The sequence below is a fragment of the Vipera ursinii genome (assembly GCF_947247035.1).
Source record: "Vipera ursinii genome assembly, chromosome: 1".
NCBI classification, from domain to species: domain Eukaryota; kingdom Metazoa; phylum Chordata; class Lepidosauria; order Squamata; family Viperidae; genus Vipera; species Vipera ursinii.
Window position 1 is genome coordinate 61,028,507 of NC_139512.1, and position 19,876 is coordinate 61,048,382.

The following is a 19,876-nucleotide window of genomic DNA, read 5'->3' on the forward strand; positions in this document are numbered from 1 at the left end:
ATGAAAGACAAATCAAGTTTAAAATGGATTAAATACAAATTAAAAAAAGAAAAACCATTAAAAAATCTTTTAGAGATTGGTTCAGGCTGTAACCGGTCCTTTCCAACTTATTCCACTTTTTACTGTTTCTTTCCTTCTTGCCTGCTCCTATATTGCATAAAATTGTTTATTTTTCTTTATCACAACCAGTGATCAACCTTCTGAAAGGAATACCACTTTAACATACTATTTTGAAACCACAATGGTATCCAAAGAGTGCACCCCATTTTAATGTTGCATCACAGTCTTATTGGCATAACACCTGGCAAAAGTGTATTTGCTGAAATGTATCAAATGCATTGTTCTGACCTGAGAGATGTTATGATGTTGTTTCAATCACTCCAGAAGGATTCTAAATCTAAACTGCTGTTTGGTGTAAACATTATTGCACATCCCACATCTTTACATTAGGTATACTAAATTATCATTGTTTGTTTTGGTCCAGATAATGAATCTGAAACGTTAGCTTCAGAGTCTCAACATCACTAATGTTGAGAATATACAATGGACAATATATCCTCAAATAATAAACTGACATTTCATTCACAGCCTTATCCTTCCTACACTCCTTAATAGTAGGAAAGTGTATTTCAAGAGCGTAAGTTATTTTTTCCCCTTTGCAAGTATAAAAATAACCAACAAAGAAAAGAGCCGGGGCTGACAAAATCAATCATCTCAGCTCTGTCCCTTCAGAATGAATACTTCTTTAACATTTTTGGAAGTTCTCATTAAGGGTTGCGAGTGCTGCTATTGAAAAATGGACACATATTAAATGGCATCATTCTGATTCCCGTTTACATCCACTCTTATGGTCAGGGATGAAATTTTACAATTAACAATTTCAACTACAATTTTATTGTCATACCTTCTTCAATGACACGTCCCTTATCATCTAGCATACCCTGGATTTCACACCCCCTGACATAAACAAGACCAGTTTGTTCCACAAATGGCTGCCTTCTATCAAACTTAGTACCATAAGGCTGTGTGGGTCGGACAGTAATTAGAAAGCAGACATCATGTTTGCGCAAACCTATATGTAATGAGAAAAAAAAACCAAATTCATGTTTTATACTTCTAAATATAAATTTAAATATAAATGTGGTTTAAGAGAAAGTAATTTAAGCCTACGGAAACAAAGTCAAAAAGTTTTGAAATAATATTGATGAACCTATTCAATAAAACGTTACTTTTGTCATTGGACTTCCAGCAATGTGTTTTTATAGGCTGATCTATAGAATTGTTCCCAACCAAAAGGTCTCAGTCAGAAATGTGCAGCTTTACAAAGGAATTCATAAATTATATTTACTGTTCTCAGCCAATCAATTGGGAGAGTTTCCTTTCTCCTCCTCTCTCCATTAATCTTCTGCTACAGATGTTCATAGCTTGACATTAGTTTTCCTCATCAAAGTATGTAATGATCTGCCTCACAACACTCAATGAGTTTTTATTCAAGGATTCTAGGGCAGGCTGTTATGTGCTGAAATCAGTGTAAATATTTAAATAACAATAGATGCTGGTTTTAACTTTGCTGTAATTTTATTATGCCTGGTATTGTAATGCTCTTTTCATTTTCATTGCTCTTTTGAATTCTTAAGGAAAAACCAGAGAAAGGTAATTAAATATATACCTGCTATAGGCATGAAAAATATTATACTACAATCACACTAAATGTGTTTTCTGATAGCAAGAGATCTATCTAGAGCATAGGTCGGCGACCCGCGGCTCCGGAGCTGCATGCGGCTCTTTAAGCTGTCTCCTGCGGCTCCCGGTCACCCGGTGCGCGCGCACCTCTCCGAACGGGTGGAGGTGTGCGCGCACCACTCAGAACGGGAGGTGGTGTGCGCGCACCACTCCGAATCCGAGGAGGTGCGCGCGCATCACTCCAAAGGTTTGGAGAGCTGCGCACACCTCTCGGAACGGGCAGCGGCGGTACCCGTTTGGAGACCTGCCACGGCCCGTTTACAGAGCTACCTCCTTCAGTAGATCTGTAAACGGGCCGCGGCAGCTTTCTAAACCGGCACCAGCAGGTCTCCAAACGGGTGTTCGGGCGGAGGTGCGCGCGCACCTCTCCAAAGGTTTGGAGAGCTGCTCGCGCAGGTCTCCAAACGGGTACCGCTGCTGCCCGTTCCGAGAGGTGCACGCGCACCTCCACCCGAAAACCCGTTTGGAGACCTGCTGGTGTTCGGGCAGAGGTGCGGTTTGGAGACCTGCTGGTGCCCGTTTAGAAAGCTGCCGTGGCAGTTTGGGGGGCAGTTTGGAGGTCCTGGGGGTGGCTCCAGCGGCGCCCGGGCTGCAGGCGGCACCGCAACCCAGCGCCCGTCACCAGGGAGACCCGTCGCCGCTGGCGTGCAGGTGCGTCCACATAAAAAAAGTGGAATCGCACGCGTGTATCCACGCACGCACACGCGCAAAAAACAAAACATTTTGCGCGTGCACAAAACTTTTTGTTTTATGCGCATGCGCGTGCGTGGATGCACGCGTGCGGCTCCCACTTTTTTTATGTGTGATGGAACCGGTTCCCAGTGGCTCTTTTGCTTTTTCAGGTTGCCGACCCCTGATCTAGAGGCACAAAAAGCTGGATTAAAATTTCATAAGCAATTTTTGGGATTTTACATTTGGGATTTTAATAGTAATCCTATAAAATATATGTATCTATATCTACAATAGTTTCAATATGGATCTTGTTAACAAGATGCTTCCTTGTGATCTATCTATATCGATCGATTGATCGATCGTCACAAGGAAGCACAGTTTGCAAGTTCTTCTAATACAGAGAAGCACAGTTATCTCAATGTTCCTTTCCATTTCTTTATGGAAAATTCTGTCATTTTCACATTCCCAAGTTAGCTCAGCAAGATTAGAACTTTTATTAATGCCCATTAAATGCCCAGTTGATTTTGGATATCTTGATGGCCATTTAGCATATGATTTTAAATGATACGTTCACATTATTTTCCAATTTAATTAATTTGCCTTTTGGTAAATGTAAGAAAGTACAATGGATCATGACATAGTTAATACTGTCTATCCATCATATTCAACTATGATAGCTGAGATGAAAATCCCAAATTATATACAGGTTATCAGTCCTGTCTGTCATTCTTGAATGTTCTAGTTCTGCCTTCTTTACATCCTAAGGGCTTCCTTGCTATCCTGTCAAAGCAGGATTCCGGATTGTGAGAAAATATATTAAGCTGATCTTCCCATTCAATACAGTAAAGTAGGAACAAATGTAGTAAGTGGAGATAGGTATAAGCCTTTCTGCGACTTAGGGAAGTAACATCGATATAGCACCACTCTTTCAATAATTCAAACGTTAGCCTTGTGAAGATGAATATTAATCCTTGATTCTAGATAAGAATTATAAATCTAGAAATTAGGTATGCTTTACAAAAAAATTAATTATTTTGTAATGTTTATATGATTTGCCATCTAATATGTGCTAATAGAAAGAGTTAAAAATAATTATCTATTCGTGACTTTGAAGATTACAATTTTCTATTCAAACTGAAGAACTTAATATACAGAGCAAACCTAACATTTGACAATTTGTACCATTTACATGATTTACTGAATATACTATAAGATTTTTTTTTTTACAAAGTTAACATTCACTGGTAAATGAATTAATGGCCTCTTTAGGATTTGCTACAGACACACTCAAACTTACCTTCCCATTCATCTTTGATGTTGTCTCTAATGTTCAAGTTAACTGTAACATCTGCACGGACTCTCATAGGCCAATTTTCTCCTATGTTTGGCTTTGCCACCTCTATGATGGTGAAAGAGACAATGGGCTGTGCCATTCGAGCCCATCCGCCAAAGACGATGCCACCATATTCTGATTGCCTAATAACCAAGGCCAGAAATAAGAAGCTTTAACCTTTAGACACACACGCACACAAACCCCTTAGTACAAACTTTCTATTGAAATTCCTTGGAAACATCTTGGAAACAAAGAATAAGAAATAACCCATGGCCTTCAAAGCAACTTTTCATCTTCACAACACCATAATTAATCTACCCTTTCCCATAATCTGGTCCTGGAAAATTAGCTTTCTGAGTGAACATGAGAATAAAAGTTAGAATGAAATCCATCCAACATTCTTCTAATTTAGTTAATTTCTCATAGCTCAAAAAAGAAAAAAAAAACGATGACAAAACAAAAAGCATCACATGGAAAATCCTTTTTAGTGCAGGTAACCCTCAACTTACGACCACAATTGAGTCCCACATTTCTGTCGCTAAGTGAGACATTTGTTAAGTAATCTTGTCCCATTTTGCCAACTTTCTTGCCACAGTTGTTAAGTGAATCACTACAGTTGTTAAGTTAGTAACACTGTTAAGTGAATCTGGCTTCCCTATTGATTTTGCTTATCAGAAGGTCGCAGAAGTTGATCACATGATCCTGGGACATTGCAACGGTCATAAACATGAATCAATGGCCAAGTGTCCAAATTTTGATCACGTGACCATGGGGAAGCTTCAACGATCATAAGTGTGAAAGATGGTCATAAGTTACTTTTTTCAATGATGCTTTAAGTTCGAACAGTCACTAAACATACTGTTGTAAGTCAAGGACTACCTGTACATATCTTTAATGCAACCACTGTGTATATTACCATGGTTTCATCCTACTGACACTATCTTCAATATCTTGTCTGATTTCATAAGTAGACTCCAGACGAAAGAGATTGAAATTTCGCAGGAGGTAATCATGAAGAGTCAGAAACTGTAAATTCAATTTTGGGAGGGCAAGACAGCCTGGAAGAAAAAATGGATGGGAGAAGAATTTATCTCTAGTTTCTTATGGGAATTAAAATTTTTGTATTAAATACTGCAGCTGCAACTCTGTACTATTTACCAGCAAGCAAGTCTCACTGAATTCAAAGGAACAACTTCTTTTAAATAAAAATACAGAGAATTACAAATCCAAGGCAAAGATCTAAGCTTATTTTGCCACATATAAAAGCATTATGTATTGTTCATAAAAAGGGCTGTGGTCAAATGAACACTCTTGCTGAAAGAAGTGGAGCAGATTGCATGCGCTGAATTCCTCTTTCAGTGCAATCCACGTTTGAGTTAGGAGAATAAAGGTATCATCATTATACAAAGATATATATTTGTACTCCTGAATGGACCCAGCTGAGTTGCACTCAGTTAGTCTAAACCCATATTCAAATATTCATTGCAGACACATTTTAATATTTACACGTACCCCTAATGTCAGTTTTAAACTGAAAGGTTAAAGATGTATGCATTTGTACCCCAAAGATGCCGTGCCCATTTATTGGACGAGGAATATACTGTCTACAAAGGGAAATGTACTCTCATTCATGTTTTAGGGTCCCTAAATCTACTTCACAGAGGATATACTGAAGAGGAGCACTGTATAATTGTCCTCCAGCACATGGATAAAAACCTGGAGGATGTAGCCAAGCTCTTCAGATTCTTAACTTCTTTAATTATTCTTTTACGAGCTGTACAATATATTCCATTTCCAGTATTCAAATTACTGAAATGGGACGATTCCATTCGGTAATGGTCCAACCTGGAATAGGCTTATCTGAGGTAGAACTATTTCTAGCATACTTAAAAGAACCTGGTCTGAGGAAAAGTCCATTTCACCCTTGGACCCCTCAGATTGACAATCCCGTGCGACAGAAGATTTTGCATCTAGTATCTGCCTTTAGGGAAATAGGTATTCAATGATTATGTGAAATGTCTCATCTCATTGCCATGTTTAGTAAATGCATTGCCCTTGGAAATTAAATTCCTGTTTTCACTGTAACATCATAAAGGAAGCTCGTAACTGCAAAAATAAAAGATTCCTTCCTATTTTTAGACAGCCGTGCTTTCCTTCCAAAGAGGCCTTTAGCACAAATCCTAGGTCTTCATAGGCTAATAAAACTCTGAATTGTTCAGTATTCTTTGGGTCACAGGAAAACACAGGAAAATAAATTTTTATCCAACTTCTTTGTTAATTGTCCTTATGTATTTTTTTTCTAGATCATCAGCCCAATGGGAAAAAGGAGGCAATATCTTTCTATCTCAACAAATCAGGGAAGACAGCTATCCAAAGGAAATAGGATGGACACATTCCACAGAGAGATTCACTTAATTTTTTAAACTCATTTTCATAAAGTACCTTCTTGTATTCAGAAATCTAATTCTATTTCAGCAAGTTTTACCTTCCCCAGAATAGTATTCAGTTGGAACAATATTTTCATCCCAAATAATCTTTTCAGTGGGATACAGAGGCATCTGATTAAGCTGTTGAATTTGAGAAATTCTACGTTCATGTCGAGAGACCTAAAAACAAAAACATCTTTATGAGTGCCAATTGCTTGCAAAGAAAATGTTCAGATGCTGGAATTAACCTGAAGGAACTATACCAATTTGGTCTCTTTCTAGCCTATCACAAATTTATCCAAATGTTAAGTTCTGTAGAAACAGTTCTTCTGAAGATGTTCCCACTGTCAGAAGATTCTGGCATGTTGGCTATGTTACTCTCAAGCAAGGAATATTTTTTACCCTTCTTTAAAAGAAAGAAATCTATAATGATCTATTTGTTTTGTCAGGCTTTTAGTTTAGTTAATTTGTTCTTTTTGGAAATATGAGTGTTTGTGTCTGTGTTTCTCCTTCGTAAGCCGTCTTGAATATCTGAGTAGACAGGTAAAAGATAAATTGTATCAATAACTACGCACAATTTGATAACTACATCAAATAAAGACACATAGGTATACAATAAATAAACTTCACTGGAGATAACTATCTCCAAATTTACTAGTAATAGTTTTGATTACATTTTATAAAGAAAAGGTAAAGAACTGGGTTCTTTTAAAAATGTATCTGTCAACAGTTCACTGAAAGAAGCTAAATAATAACAGCATTGAATAGGTCTGGGCTGGTTTCAGAATACATGGCAGATGTCCACTGACACATTAGCAACATTGTAAAGAGATTTGGCTGACACCAAATACAAGAAATTGTTTGGAGTGACAAATGTCACACAATATTTAGCATGACTTCCATGCAATACAAAATGTGAACTCAACTATAGCATGCTAGCAACCTGTCTCCATACCAGCTTTTGTATCTTGAAAAATGTAAAGAAGAGTATTATAGAACCACTATTTATTCAAACATTTTGTTTCCAAAAAGTTAACCAGTAAGTCTTCTTCCACTGTATGTTGTCTTTGAAAATGAACACAGCCAATAATTAAAAGCTCTCCAAATTGACAGCTACAGTATATCTTGTCAACATGATTTCCATATTTGAATTGTGCTGGGTGAATTATTTCTTTCACTTGAAACGTACACCGATTAAAATATAATTCTATTGCTTTTTACATTTTTCAAATAATCCAGACAATTCTTTGTGCTACTGAGATTTTAACTTTTTATATTCTTTTCTAATGTGTGTTTAAATACAGTTGGAAGATGGGATGTAAGCTGAAATAATACTAAAAAGGATAAACATAATATTTTTGTGGATGCCACAACTTTTGGGGCTTTTCCTTCCTACCATAATTTATTTACACTGTCCGCCCATTGCCAAATCAGATTCTGAATGACCATCTGAATTAAACCAAAAAGCTATAGGTAGGGTATCTACTATTCCTTGCCAGCCTGTCATGAAGAGGCATGCTCTTCAAAACCAAAACAAACAAACCTTAAAGAATTCATTTAAGCAAGAATAACTTAAATTTACCAATAGTTCAAGCAGAAAACCTTTTTCATAATTTGTATTTTCTCCTTCACGTAGGGCTGGTAGTAAGCAAAGATACGATGCCACCTGGTGGAGCATATCTGGACTAAATAACAAAGAAATGTATTAAGAATCTTTCAGCTGTTATGAAAAAAATAGGCTGCTTATTTTAATATTTTTATTTACTTCTATCATAAAAAAGAAACCAAGAATGATCTACTTGGTCAAAGAGTTCAAAATAGTAAAGTTATATACTTCCTATGCATAAAGTACTTTATCAAGATTTAGTACTACATTTATGAGCAAAATCATGTACAGCTAGGGAAATTAAGATTTACCTATTGCAAAATTAGTTTACCATTATGCTCAAACAGAAGGTGGTATGCTTAAACAATTGCTGGTTAATCAAAACAGAAATAATGAATCTAGTGTACACAGCTAGTTTTGAATCCAAGTTACTGTTACCATCTTAAATTCAATTATAAAGACAAGCCACAGATCTTATAGAATGTGAAATTAAATGTTAAATGAAGCCAAATTAAGACATAGGAAGGTCTACTTGAGCATATTCCAGCCTACACGTATTATGTGAAATGCTAGTTATTACATGCATACCAGACCATTATCCTGCAGATTCTTTTTAAAATCAGCATATAAATTACACTACTTTTAGGGCACATAAAATGCTAAGCATTAGAGCTGTGAATTGCAAATAAGACAAATATGTATACAGGATATTGGTTTGGGAAACTATTGACACACTCTCCACTCTCTTTTTAAACAGTAACAGAATTGCTACCCTAAATTTAGAAACTAGTTTAGTTATACAGAACACGGGTATGAATCACAGAGTATTTTCATTTAAGCAACCATTTCAGCCAAAAATCTATAATAAAATACACTTTGGCTTAAAGAGATGGGCAATCATCGCTTAAATAATCCTGATCATCATGAAAATCAAGAATTTGCCATTAAGTATCTGCAATCCCCACCACCACCAAAAAACCCCCCCAAAGTTAATGATGATGTACCTTAGAGGCCCAAAAAACTTTACCAGAGAATCACGTGTGTCTACAGCAGATACATTTGAGAGGGCAAAATTGTAAAGTTCCGGAAAATGTGCAAAGGCAGCTCTCTGAAAAACAACCAAGAGTCAGGATTAGAATCAAAAATTCTTATCCTCTGCATAATTTGCAATTCACCAGACAAACTGCAAATTTCTGAAACTTAGCTGAGCATCAACAGCAGTTAAAACAATGCTTTAAGCCTGCTTATTGCTAATCTTACCACTTTCATCTTCATTTATGGCACATATTTATTGGATTTACTCATCATGCTAACTGACTATGGCTCTAGGTCAGGGGTCAGCAACCTGAAACAGTGAAAGAGCCACTCGGAACCGGTTCCCTCACAAAAGGAAAAACTGGGAGCTGCAAAAAATGTGTGCGCATGCGCGTACATGCACGCATGTGCAGAACAGGGTTTGACTGAAGAGTGGAGCGAAGGAAAGATATGCACCTACCCTGCATATTTGAATTGATTGGTTGAACTTTTTTAGTCCAACTTTTTTTTTTTTTGGACTGCACATGGCAGAGAACTGGGAGCCACAGGAGACGTCTGAAAGAGCCACATGCGGCTCCGGAGCCGCGGGTTGCAGACCCGTGCTTTAGGTGATATACAGCATCCAAATTAACAAACCATTGTAACACAAAATAATACAGATTAGCATTCTCTTCTAATCTGTGAAACAGCATGTACATTTTGATACTGTATATTATTTTTTCAACCACTGAAAATTTCGGTCTATGGCAGTCTGTTCTCTTTGGGTAGCTTCAGTCTAGCAGAGGAGAGGTTAGTTCAGTGGTTCCTCACTTACAGGGTAGCACAAAGGTCACTCCCCACTGCCCATTTTTTAAATAACTATATGAAACCACTGAGGTAAGCCCTTAGACAATTTTGGATACAGTATGCTGATGATACATTGCTATTCCAAGCTGTGGAGCAGATGCTTTTGATATTCTACTCAGGTACCTGGAGGATGTTGGGCTTTGGATGGGAGAGAACAGGCTCAAATTAAACCCAAAGTTGCTATTCATACATCAAGGTTCTCCTTTGGTGCCAGTGTTAGTCCTAACAGCAACTATCTCTGCAGCAGCAGGTTTCTAATTTGGGAGTGCTTCTGGACTTGTAGTTGCTACTTGAACAGCAGATGAAGGCTGTGTGTAGAGTGACATTTAGCCAGCTTTGGCTGGTGTACAAATTGTGTCATTACCTGGTGGAGGAAGACTTAAGTGATAGCAAATCACAGTCTCATTACCATCTGCGTAACTATCTGCAATGTGCTTTACATGGGGCTGTCTGGATATTACAAACAGTGGAGAGTGTGATGACCTGTGTCTTCAATGCTTTCTCAACGCTTACACCTATACTGAGGGCCCTGAAACTTTCTGCTGGGGAGATTTAGAGAAGGAAACTTCTAAACAGCGGGCTCCATTCCAGCGGTGCTTCAGAAGTCTCCTTCACCAAATTGCACCATATGGACACCAACACTTCCAAAACTCAAAGAGAATGGAGCCCATAGAGAGAATGGTGCAAGGTGGCCTCGATAAAAAGGCTGTGCCTTGCATAAGCAGAGCATGCCTGTCAGTAGCTGGAGAACAGTGAAGGTAAGTGGGGCACATTCTGGTGGGGCAGGGAGCAGGTCAAGGCCTCCCAAACCCGGCAGTCTGAAGCCTCCCTGTGCCACAGCAGCTTTACACACTAGTGGGGAAAATGGAAGGCTGAGATAGGGGGAGGAATATGTGGGTGCGGATAACTGAAGCACCCCTGTACTCATAAGTGCAGGTGGACTGTCAAGCACCCAAATTGGGACACTGCAATGGCTATGAACTATGGTGCTGGAGAAGACTCCTGCAAGTCCCTTGGACTGCAAGGCAATCAAACTGGTCAGTCCTAGAGGAGATCAACCCTGACTGCTCTTTAGAAGGCCAGATCCTGAAGTTGAAACTCAAATACTTTGGCCACCTAATGAGAAGGAAGGACTCACTGGAGAAAAGCCTAATGCTGGGAAAGGTTGAGGGCAAGAGAAGAAAGGGACGACAGAGAATGAGGTGGCTGGATGGAGTCACTGAAGCAGTAGGCATGAGCTTAAAGGGACTCTGGAAGATGGTAGATGACCGGAAGGCCTGTCCATGGGGTCGCAATGGGTTGGACATGACTTCACAACTAAAAACAACAACAATGGCTCTAAATTTGGGCATAGGTTGTAAGTCCTTTTGTTCAATATCATCGTAATGCTGAATAGTCACTGAATGAATGGTCCTAAGTCAAAGACTACCTGTATGAGTATGCCTGTATCTACATATCATTCAGATTATACAGAAGCAACTAAATACATTTCTTACGAAATATAATGCTATACTTTATTATTATTATACAAATTGTATTTCCAAACATATATCCATGCTTTCAATTTCATAGCAATAGCAATAGTATTCAGACTTATATACTTTACATACATAAGTATCCATATACTTATATGCTTTACAACACTAAGTGGTTTACAGAGTCAGCCTATTGTCCCCAACAATCTGGGTCCTCATTTTACTGACCTCAGAAGGATGGAAGGATGGGATCAAACTCCTGGCCAGTGGCAATACTGCATTCTAACCAATGCACCACCATGGCTCCTTTATCATATCCTTTTATCTTAGCATAAATATTTAAGAATCAGTGATATATAAAATAAATCTTTTCCAAAACAAAGTTTGGCAAAAAAAACCTTTAATTAAAAAAGCCCTGAAAGAAATCTTAGAGAAGTCTGAAGGTCTAATTACCTGGAGGGAAGTAATCCTATCATAGTGAATTGTAGTCATTTCATTTTCAGTCAAAGCATTTCCAGTCTGATCATTAATTTCAAATCCAGTGTAGAATTTGAGCATGTCTAAAAGCTGAATAAAGTAATATGTGAGGCCAAATAAAACATAGTAATTTCACAAAAGTTATATTCTAGTACCCATGCAGTTTATAAACTGTTCAGATATTCAGTAATTCAGGGTATGCTTGGCAATGTTTAAGCAATGATTTATGAATAATGTGACTATGAAAAATATTTAGAAAAACTTTTATATTAGATTTTAAATTTTTAAGGCATGGAAGTAGTTTTAAAATGGATGTATAAGTTGAAAATTGATAATCATCAGAAAAATCCAAACACAATTAGACTTAAGCTAATAGTTACAATGCAAAGAAACCTTATTCTCTTCTGTATAATCATCACAAGAACAATCAGAGGCAGAAAATATTGGCAGTGACTGCTACACTCTCAAATTCCTGCCAATAGCAAGTGATGCTCACTTGCCCATTCTCACTTTTCGGTTGCAATACTGCAATCTTTCATGAAATTTGAAGAAATTCAGTAAACAAAAGCAGGTCTCACCTGGCAGAACAGATGCCCCTCTTTGTCCCTTTTTGCTAGGCTGGATAAATAACAATGTACAACTAGGTGGGAATCGTCTAGTACAGTATTGAACCATCGCCGTGTTGGAAGCAGAGCCTTTAAAAAAAGGTACGTAGTATCACACACTAAAATATTATGCAAGTCAGTGTTTGATCACATTTATTACTCAAATACTAGTTAGAATTCAGAGTTCATTAAAAAGTATGACTAGTTCTTAAAACTCTACTCTGGTGTGTAAAAAAAGTGTTGCTCAATCATTTATAGTGGGCTAATTTATATTGATAAAATTCAACTACTCAGACTTTTTGAAAGTGTAACAAAATTGAATTAATATTTTCTGATAAAGGTTGTGGCTAAAATGGCTACCTCTTAAACTGAGCTAAACACTGTTCTCTTGGCTCAAAGTCACACTAGGCCTTAGCGTGAAGTATACGTTTACTAATGTCCAAAAAAACTATCTAAAAGAGAATAAATCCAGAGATGAGGGGGATAAAATATAACAGAATTAGGAGGCTAGTTTCTAACTTTCTTTGATGGGTGTTGCTATAATTATTATTCCCCTTCATGGATTACTGCCTCGTCGTGGCGAAGGGGCTTGCATAATTCAATGAAGCTATGAGCTATGCCGTGCAGGGCCACCCAAGACGGACAGGTCATAGCAGAGAGTTCTGACAAAACCTGATCCACTGCAGAAGGAAATGGCAACCCACTCCAGTATTTTTGCCATGAAAACCCCATGGACAGTACCAAAAGGCAAAAAGATTTGGCGCTGGAAGATGAGCATGGGTCCGGAGTACCTTAGGGAGCACCTGCTGCCGGCATCAACTTCCCTCCGCCCTGTGCGCTCCCACAGAGAGGGCCTCCTCAGGGTGCCACCGATCAGAGAATGTCGATTGGTGGCCCCCAGGGGGAGGTCCTTCTCTGTGGGCGCCCCGGAGCTATGGAATCTGTTGCCGGTTGAGCTCCGGATGGCGCCCGACCTTCGCTCCTTCCGTTGCAATCTGAAGACACTCTTATTTGAACAAGCCGGCCTGGCCTGATGGGGGATGGGTTGGGTTTTTATTGTCATTCTTAATATATGTATTTACTGTTTTTAGTTGGGCATATGTTTAATTTTTTTTAACTTTTGTATTTTTTATATATCTGCCCTGTTCACCGCCCTGAGTCCTTCGGGAGAAGGGCGGTATATAAATAAAATTATTATTATTATTATTATTATTATTATTATTATTGTTGTTGTTGTTGTTGTTGTTATTATTATTATTATTATTATTATTATTATTATTATTATACAGTCAGTAAAAACAAGACCAGGAGCTGACTGTGGCTCAGACCATGAGCTTCTCGTTGCAAAATTTAGGCTTAAACTGAAGAAAGTAGGGAAAAGCACTAGGCCACTCAGGAATGAACTAAATCATATCCCTGATGAATATACAGTAGAGGTGACAAATAGATTTAAGGAATTAGATCTGATAGACAAGAGTGCCTGAAGAACTATGAACGGAGGTTCACAACATTGTGCAAGAGGTTGCAACTAAAACCATCCCAAAGAAAAAGAAATGCAAGAAAGGAAAATGGTTGTCTGAGGAAGCTTTGCAAATAGCTGAGGAAAGAAGGGAAGCGAAAGGCAAGGGAGAAAAAGAAAGATACACCCAATTGAATGCAGAATTCCAGAGAATAGCTAGAAGAGATAAGAATGCCTTCTTAAATGAACAGTGCAAAGAAATAGAAGAAAACAATAGAATAGGGAGGACCAGAGATCTCTTCAAGAAAATTGGAGAGATGAAGGGAACGTTTAATGCAAAAATGGGCATGATAAAGGACCAAAATGGCAGGGACCTAACAGAGGCAGAAGAGATTAAGAAGAGGTGGCAAAATTACACAGAAGAACTATACAAGAATGAGCTTAACGTCCCTGATAATCACAATGAGGTGGTCACTGACCTCGAGCCAGACATCCTAGAATGTGAAGTGAAATGGGCCTTAGGAAATCTGAGCAACAACAAAGCTAGTGAAGGTGACACTATTCCAGCCGAGCTATTAAAAATCTTAAAAGACGATGCAGTAAAAGTGCTACACTCAATTTGCCAATAAATTTGGAAAACTCAACAGTGGCCACAGGATTGGAAAAGATCAGTTTACATTCCAATTCCGAAGACAGGCAGTGCCAAAGAATGTTCAAACTATCGCACCATTGCACTCATTTCACATGCTAGTAAAGTTATGCTTAAAATACTACAAGCTAGACTCCAGCAGTATGTGGATTGAGAACTATCAGAAGTACAGTCAGTATTTCGAAGAGGCAGAGGAACTAGAGATCAAATTGCCAACATACGCTGGATCATGGAGAAAGCTAGGGAGTTCCAGAAAAACATCTACTTCTGCTTCACTGACTATGCTAAAGCCTTTGATTGTGTGGATCACAACAAACTGTGGCAAGTTCTTAAAGAGATGGGAGTACCAGACCATCTCATTTGTCTCTTGAGAAACCTATATGCCGGTCAAGAAGCAACAGTGAGAACTGGACACGGAACCACTGATTGGTTCAAAATTGGGAAAGGAGTCCGGCAAGGCTGTATACTGTCACCCTGCCTATTTAACTTATATGCAGAGGACATCATGAGAAAGGCTGGGCTAGATGAATCAAAAGTTGGAATGAAGATTGCTGGGAGAAATATCAACAACCTAAGATATGCAAATGATGCCACTCTAATGACAGAAAGTGAAGAGGAACTAAAGAGCCTCTTGTTGCGGGTGAAGGAGGAGAGTGCAAAAGTTGGTTGAAACTTAACATTAAGAAAACCAAGATCATGGCATCTGGCCCTCTCAATTCCTGGCAAATAGATGGGGAAGAAATGGAGGTAGTGACAGATTTTATTTTCCTGGGCTCCAAGATCACTGCAGATGGGGACTGCAGCCAAGAAATTAAAAGATGCTTGCTCCTTGGGAGGAAAGCCATGGCAAATCTAGACAGCACACTAAAAAGCAGAGACATCACCCTGTCAACAAAAGTGCGTATAGTCAAGGCTATGGTCTTCCCAGTTGCAATGTATGGCTGTGAAAGTTGGACTATAAGAAAGGCTGAGCGCCAAAGAATTGAGGCCTTTGAACTATGGTGCTGGAGAAGACTCCTGCGAGTCCCTTGGACTACAAGGTGATCAAACCGGTCAGTCCTATAGATCAACCCTGACTGCTCTTTAGAAGGCCAGATCCTGAAGCTAAAACTCAAATACTTTGGCCACCTAATGAGAAGGAAGGACTCACTGGAGAAGAGCCTAATGCTGGGAAAGGTTGAGGGCAAGAGAAGAATGGGACGACAGAGAATGAGGTGGCTGGATGGAGTCACTGAAGCAGTAGGCGTGAGCTTAAATGGACTCCAGAAGATGGTAGAGGACAGGAAGGCCTGGAGGAACGTTGTCCATGGGGCTGTGATGGGTCAGACATGACCACAACTAACAACAACAACAACAACAACAACTATTATTATTATTATTATTATTATTATTATTATTATTATTATTATTAGTAGTAGTAGTAGTAGTAGTAGTAGTAGCAGCAGCAGCAGCAGCAGCAGTATTACTACTACTACATGCTGAAAGCATTTAGATTTTTTTTTAAAAAAGAAGATATTAAAATGTGGAATATTTCCTGGTACTGAATTTCTGTTACTGTTAAATTTCAGCATTTAAAACAACAGTAAAGAAATCCAAGAAAATGCAGCAAATATTAACATTGTCAATCATAATTTAAGACCAATATTAAACTCTTTTTCGTGAAATACATGTAATAAAATTATGTGCCATATATTGAGGGGTGGGGGTGGATTTGGGTGTGTTTGTTATATTATCCCTTTAATCCCTAACCTATCTTTAAAAGTAGCATGGTTTGATTTCCAAATTTTAAAAAGGACAAAATGCTAAAGCATATTTATGATACTGTAACTTACAAAAAAAATATGAAACTGCCTATACTGCATAATAAGTTTATTTTTTTTCTCCTTCTCACAATATTAGAATGAACAATGCACGTAAACAGCTTGAAAGAATATTCAAAAAGCTATTGCCATTGAATAAGCCCTTACTGCAGCCTAGAGATGATATTGTAAAAGAACTAGCATTTGCCTTATAATTGGTTTACCTCTAAATCTATTGTGAATTCAATAAACCTTTCACAATAGCGGACTTTATCCATACAGAGGGCATCTAGAAGAAAACACAAGACAATTATACATTATCTCAAGGACCTTGGTGGGATAGTGGTTAGAATGCAGGATTGCAGGCAAACTGCCTACAGTTGCATCCTGACAGAACTCAAACCTTCCATCCTTCTGAGGTCTGTAAAATGAGGATCCCAGATTGTTGGGGGCAATATGCTGACATTGTAAAACGCCCAGAGAATGCTGAAAAGCACTATGGGGCGGTATACAAGTCTCAATGCTATTGCTTTTGCTATCTCCTTACTTTATACAGATAGCAGTCTTACATGTAAAAATCCAGAGACTTTCAGTTATGTTGGCTGAAAATTATGAAAGCTGTTGTCCCAAGACTGAGGGTGGAGCTAAAATTTCATCCAGAGAACTCTGACATTGCAGCAATGTCAAGTAGAAAAGTCGAAGGTAGAGTACACCGAATTTAAAAAAACCTCTCAATAATCTTGCTCCCTTCCCTCTATTTGAGAGCACCTACAAGAATTAGGGAAAGAAGAGCTGAGGACAAACAAATAAATATTTAAAGCCCCTTAGCATTTTTTTTTCTATTTCGGATTCTTTCTTCACTGCTGAAGATCAGATGGGCAAGAACTGATCTTAGAAAAATTTTTCTTTAAATCTTACTCCTTAGCCCATTAAGCTACACATTAAAGAAGGGAAGGGAGTACTTGCCCATATGAACTACTTACCTGAAATGGATATTGACTTTAATACAGAGATAAATTTCTGGATTAGTTGTGAAAGGAATCTCCTTTCCTGATATGTCCTGCAATATAAAGACAAAAGAAAAGCCAGTGGAGCTCTGCATCAGCAGCCATCTGAAATAGGCATCATCAATATCTTTGCCTAAAAGTTGTTAATGGCAAGTTGAATAATAAAGGAGAACATCTGTAGCTCAGACTGAACTGTGGGGTCCTTGGTACTCTCTGAGCTTGGTTGTTTTCTTCCAGATCTTTCATTACCCAAAGTAGCTAATATCATCAATGCTAGAAGCAGTGCACTGATGATGTTACCTAGTTTGGCTAGTGAAGTGTCTGCAAGAAAACAACCAAGCTCAGAGAGCACCAAGGACCCCCAAGTCAAATAATGACCTTCCTCCCCTCCAGCCGCAGCATGATCCCCAGAAAAGCATTCTAAAATATTTGTATTTTTCTAAACTAAACAGACTAAATGCAGCAAGGGATTCTTTTTTTTTATTAGTAAACTCCAGTACATTATAAACTGTCCATAATGTAGAAGATATTGTAATGCGCAGAGATGGACAGACTAACTATGAGACTAAAAGACAAAGAAGAAACAGAATATTATGAAAGCTGGAATTTATTTTATAAATGGTTGGAAAAAAGAACCAAAGAGTGAAATTAATGAATTATAAACTCAGTTCACACGTTGTTTGGAAAATTAACATATGTATGTAAAGAATAAAAATAAAATATATAAAAAGAATAAACTGTCCATAATGTAATATGTTCAACATTACACTAACACCCCCAAGTTATATAGGACATATATAGGGTCAACTACATCGCATCTTTCAATATAAAAAGAGGCTATCAAATTTCAGGCTCATTGTCAAGGAAAAGGTTTTCTCAAATTTTGCTTTTCATTTTGAAGGGAATGGCAAGAGAGAAAAACCCCAGTGTTCATTTTTCTCACTTTTTCAAAAGAAGTTCCAAATGGTTACATATTTCTATGTACTTCCTGAACAACTACTTGGTAAAAAGTATTTTGCTAAATGGATACACTGCAGATTATTGGGGGTTTTGTATAAGATGGGCGGGGGAGGGGTAGATGGGAGGGAGGGGGCAGACAGACAGACGTATTTCAGACTGGCTTTGCTGCAAGAGGCTAGCTAGGCCATGGAACATACTGAATGCTTTCGCCTTCTAATCCTATCTAGATGTGGTATTATAAATTCTCCAACTCCTGACTTCTCACAACATGGCTTAAAAATGATCTTCCAGCTCAGCTCAAGAACTGCTATTAAACAACAGTGGTAGGCTTATTGTTAAACTTACTGCAATCGTGAATTTTCATCCATTTTCTCATCATTTTTCTTGATCAAATTCCAGAATTTTTTAAGTTTTGGTGTCTTTTTCAATTCAAGTTGTAGACGTGTCTAGAATTTTATTTAAGAGATTTATTTAATTTTTCAGAAAATCAGTACTGCAGCATTTACATTTACCTATTATGCTCCTATTTTCATTTAAAAATAAGTATGGTAAAGGGCCTTGTTTGCCCACCAAAATATAAGATAAACCAACATTATGGCTTACACAAAGTGTGAAAACAAACCTATTATATCTCACTTAACAAATCACGGTTACACATGGTTTCATTGACACAGCCAATGAAATTTAGTTCTGTTTGCCTTTCTCAGCAGACATGAGTGGGGAGATGGTATAAGCTCCAAAGGAGCACTGAGAATCATATAGCATACAATAAACATGGTTCTTTGAATATAAAAGCTTGATTAATAATGCAAATAAAAATATGTATGGTGGTTAAGGTATAAGCCCTGATACCAGGAGTCTGAGTTCTAGTCCTGCCTTGGCACAAAGCCAACTGGGTGATCTTGGGCAACTCACTTTCTCTACAAGTAGGCAATGGTAAACAACTTCTGAAAAACCTTGTCAAGAAAACCGCAGAAACTTGTTCAGGCAGTCTCCAAGAATTGGAAACAACTGAATAAAAGAAAGAAAAAAACAACCCCTAAAAACAGAAATTTTACCTGTCTGTATATTCACTGTAATTGTAGATACGAACATTTCTATCTATAACACAAGGTTCTGAGATCTTTGAAACCTTTATCTTAAGACAACTTACAGGCTGCAGCCCCATCCACATTGGGAGAGAGATGAGTTGCTGGATTTGTCCTCTGATCAAGTCCACCTCCTGTCATAAGAAATTATAAAATAATTTGGGATCTTATACAAATTTAGATACCTCATATATGGTGGCATAGGCAGCATTTCTAAAGTATGGTTATTCATTCTTTCTTGCTGCACGAGAATAGCTTTTAGTGGAAGAGTAAGAAAACACAATTTCATGAAGTGAAATCTCTCAAAAATGTACTATGATTAAGAGTTAATATTCTAATCAGCTACTTAAACATTTCAGACTACTTTCTACTATTCTTGACTTGCTTCCAAGCTCTAGATTTTTATGTTATTTCCCGAACCTCTGTTTCACCAGTCTAGTAGCATCTTTACTTTAGTGCCTCAAAATATTTTTTTAAACTTCCTTGTAGAGCAAAAATTTGGAGGGGGAGGAGTTTGCTTTGCGTTGCTTTTAATTTAAAAAGGCAACAAAACAGGCTAGCGATGCTAAGAAAGAATGATGCTACAGTGAATTGGTATTACAGTACGCCAGGGGTAGGCAACCTCGGCTCTTTTATGATTCATGGACTTCAACTCCCAGAATTCCTGAGCCAGCTTGGCTGGCTCAGGAATTCTGG

General features: G+C 38.0%; 1 protein-coding gene across 1 annotated transcript in view; it reads right to left on the reverse strand.

Annotated features, from left to right (window-relative positions):
• The window catches only part of AQR (aquarius intron-binding spliceosomal factor), a 53,166-nt gene that overhangs the window by 25,213 nt on the left and 8,077 nt on the right, over window positions 1-19,876 (reverse strand). The window contains exons 7-18 of the mRNA XM_083373882.1: window positions 19,246-19,314; window positions 18,438-18,538; window positions 17,109-17,185; window positions 16,350-16,414; window positions 12,192-12,308; window positions 11,590-11,703; window positions 8,785-8,888; window positions 7,757-7,859; window positions 6,234-6,354; window positions 4,665-4,806; window positions 3,713-3,891; window positions 905-1,072 (exon numbers count right to left, since the gene is read on the reverse strand). Coding sequence (XP_083230008.1) covers window positions 905-1,072; window positions 3,713-3,891; window positions 4,665-4,806; window positions 6,234-6,354; window positions 7,757-7,859; window positions 8,785-8,888; window positions 11,590-11,703; window positions 12,192-12,308; window positions 16,350-16,414; window positions 17,109-17,185; window positions 18,438-18,538; window positions 19,246-19,314 — 1,360 coding nt within the window. The remainder of the gene's footprint in view (window positions 1-904; window positions 1,073-3,712; window positions 3,892-4,664; window positions 4,807-6,233; window positions 6,355-7,756; window positions 7,860-8,784; window positions 8,889-11,589; window positions 11,704-12,191; window positions 12,309-16,349; window positions 16,415-17,108; window positions 17,186-18,437; window positions 18,539-19,245; window positions 19,315-19,876) is intronic.